This window comes from Dissoconium aciculare, assembly GCF_010015565.1.
Source record: "Dissoconium aciculare CBS 342.82 unplaced genomic scaffold K489scaffold_26, whole genome shotgun sequence".
NCBI lineage: Eukaryota > Fungi > Ascomycota > Dothideomycetes > Mycosphaerellales > Dissoconiaceae > Dissoconium > Dissoconium aciculare.
The window spans coordinates 1-2986 of record NW_022984976.1 but is presented as its reverse complement, the minus strand read 5'-3'; the positions used below and the strand labels follow the sequence as shown (position 1 = coordinate 2986).

The 2986-nt window shown below is 54.6% G+C and overlaps 1 protein-coding gene across 1 annotated transcript; it reads right to left on the bottom strand.

Annotated features, from left to right (window-relative positions):
* Nucleotides 1–18: 18 nt before the first annotated feature.
* K489DRAFT_414205 (uncharacterized protein) lies at nt 19–584 on the bottom strand (the record flags this gene model as incomplete). The annotated part of the gene is made up of 1 exon (XM_033608137.1): nt 19–584. A coding segment is annotated over one exon (566 nt), but the record flags the coding sequence as incomplete, so codon positions are not given.
* Between the last annotated feature and the right edge of the window lie 2402 nt (nt 585–2986).

Below are 2986 nucleotides of genomic sequence, written 5' to 3'. Positions count from 1 at the left end.
CTGTGGGTCTTGTGCCACCAGTACCAAGTCAAGATGATGCCGTTCGGTTCGCATGGACGGAGGGGTCCCGACGCGAAGTTGTATGCCAAGCCGCCTTCAAAGGTGGTGTTATGAAGGGCCAGAATGTGACGTGGTTTTGAGTATGCAGCAGTCGCCGCCTCTGGATTGTCGTCGAGGACCGCGGCGTTCGACGCGATTCTGCGTCGCAAGTCGTTCCACTCCTTTGAGTCGCCCTCCATGCCGTCTACAATAGACAATGCGCCTTCGAGTATGTCTGGGAGCATGTCCCACGTAACGTTTGTGAGGTCGAGGTACATGTCTGGATGCTGTCGACACTCCTCCCATAGCAGGCAGACAGCATCTGGGTGGGCGTGTTCAATCATGCCGTAGTCGACTTGGTTCATTGGGACGAATCGGTATTTTCCTGTCGAAGAGTCCCACTCAGAGATTTCGACAGCTGGGCGTGTCTTCGGCTTGATCAAGTCAAGGTTGCGGACGAATTGAACGTGCGCTTCGTCAAGGCGGGCCATCCACGCTGGGTGGCTCAGATCCGTGTCCTCGTAGTTGTGATCGCTAGTGCTCATTGGGACGATTGTGTTCGCAGCAGTGACGGTGTAAAGCGAATGTTGTTGGTGTTGGCGTAATGATGTGAGAAGTCGTAAAGTGAATGGATCGAGTGTGTGAATACGTATTGTGTTGTGACGCTCAGCAGGTGTCGTGTTTACTACAAACAGTCGGAATGTCACATGGCCTGTGTAACACTGTGTCACTTCCGTTCTCTAGTGTGCAGTCGTGACCACAACTTCATAACTTCATGTCGTCGAAAGATGGGGAAAAATACGAAGTCATATTGTGATTAAATGGTAGTAATAAGGATGGAGGCGACTCGCCTCAGCGTCGTCCAGGTCGTTCTCATCGTACCATACGTCGTGTTCTGGGCCGTAGCCTACCCAACGAATGAGGTACTGGGTCGTAGCGCCACCGCGATGTCGACGTGTGCGATGGGCGAGGATCCTTTCAATCTCGTATGAGTCGTCTCCTCCATCTTCCATCTCCAAGGGGCCTGGTTGGGTCGACTCACGTCCGTATGGGTCTTCGCCCTGCGGGTACTTCTCGAGCATTGCGACTGAAATGACCTTGTGGATCTTGTTGTATGTCGGATTGTCAGGAAAGTCGAGCTCATAGGCAAGTCGACCCACACGGCGCTTGATTGTGAATGGTCCTTGGTATTGATGGCTGAGTTTGCGGTTCGCTTCGCCTGGGAGCTGGTATCCCTTGTGAAGACGTACCATGACCTTTTGGCCGACCTTGAACTCAATCGCCTTGTGTTTCTTGTCGTAACGTTGTTTCATGGCCGCGGCTGCGAAGGCGAGTGCGTCGCTGGCCTCTTGTCTCGACACTTCCCTGACCTTGTCGAAATCCTCACGTGGGAGTTCGGCGAGCTGGTCGATGGCGTCGAGGTTGTTCTTGAAGCCTTGTAGCACCACATTTGGCTCCACGCCCGTAGAAGCGTTTCTGGAGTTGTTCAGGGTCGCCTGTAGCATGGGCAAGGCGTCCGTCCAATCGTTGTCTGGATGTGTGGTGGCGTAGAAACGCAGTGCAATTTCGACCGTTTGGTTGGTGCGTTCGCTCTGTCCGTCCGTCTGAGGATGGTAGGCGGTCGAAGTGAGCAACTTCGTGTTGAGCTTGTCGAAGACAGCCTTGAAGAACGACGAGAGCCAGAGTGGGTCCCTGTCCGTAATCAACATCTTGGGGATGCTCCATTCGTTCTGGATCAGCAGATCAATCCATTTTCGACCCCATTCCTGTGCAGACCAGGTCGACTTTCCTGTGCCAAGTATCACGCGCTTTGTGAAGTGATCTGTCATCGTGAGCATCTTGTCGAAGCCGTCCTTGCTCGGAGGGAGTGCAACGACCCAATCTGCTGTCATTGCGTAACCTGGCACTGGCTTGATCTGTGCTGGGTTGAGTTCGCCATACGGCTTGTGTCGGGTCGTCTGACAACGGATGCATTCCTGACAATGTTCGATGTACTTTCGCAAATGACGTGAGAGCGAGCGAATCACGAAGCTTGCGCTCACTCGCGCGTACGTCCTTTCAAAGCCTGAGTGGTAATGGTCGTCGTGTGCCATCTTGAATATGTCGCCAAACATGTTCTTAGGGATGCAGAGTCGTTCTCTGCCGTCTATGTCGTCGCGGAAATAGATCAAGTCGCGTCTCAGGAAAAAACGTGTTCCCAGCAGGCTTGGCTCGACCTGCTCGCTGTCGGCGTCCAAGGTTTCCGGCTCCGGGCGTAGTGCCTTCAGCTCTTGGAGGCGTTCCGCCCACGCTGGGTCGTCTGAGTATCCCTCTTTGATCTTTTCGCGCATGTCGTCGGTCATCTCCACGAGGGCGACATGGAAGACGGCGGGTTCGTCGACCCTATGCTTCAATGCGACTTCTACAGTCGTAACGGCGCCTTCTGGTTTGGCGTCTGGGTCGTCATGGCTCATGTCAAGCGCCTCGTAGCCTTCGGCGAACTGTCTTTCACGTTCGCCAGTCAGTCGGCTCAGTGCGTCCGGCACCGCATGAATGCGACCAGGCTTGTAGATGACCCTGAGGTTGAAGGTCGACAGGTATTGTGATGCCCGTACCAGTCGAAGGTTCTGCTTTTGTGTTGAAGTCGTAGTCGTCAGGTTGGACTGCGTCGCAATTTGCACAGCTGCGGCGTGGTCGGTGAAGACGAAGACTTCTGCCGTGGTTGCCTTCAGGATGGGGCGTGTCTTGGTCGTCGCCCACACCAAACCGGCGACTTCCAGCTCCGTTGGCCAGTAGTTCTTCTCGGCTGGTGACAGATTGCGACTCAAATACATGATGACCTGCACCTTGCTGGCTGGGAAGTGCTTCGCCTTGCCGCCCTCGATGATTGGGTCCGGGTCGCCTTCTACCATGTAGAGCACTGCTCCGAAGCCCCAGGCCTTCGATGCGTCGATGTCCAGGTATTTAC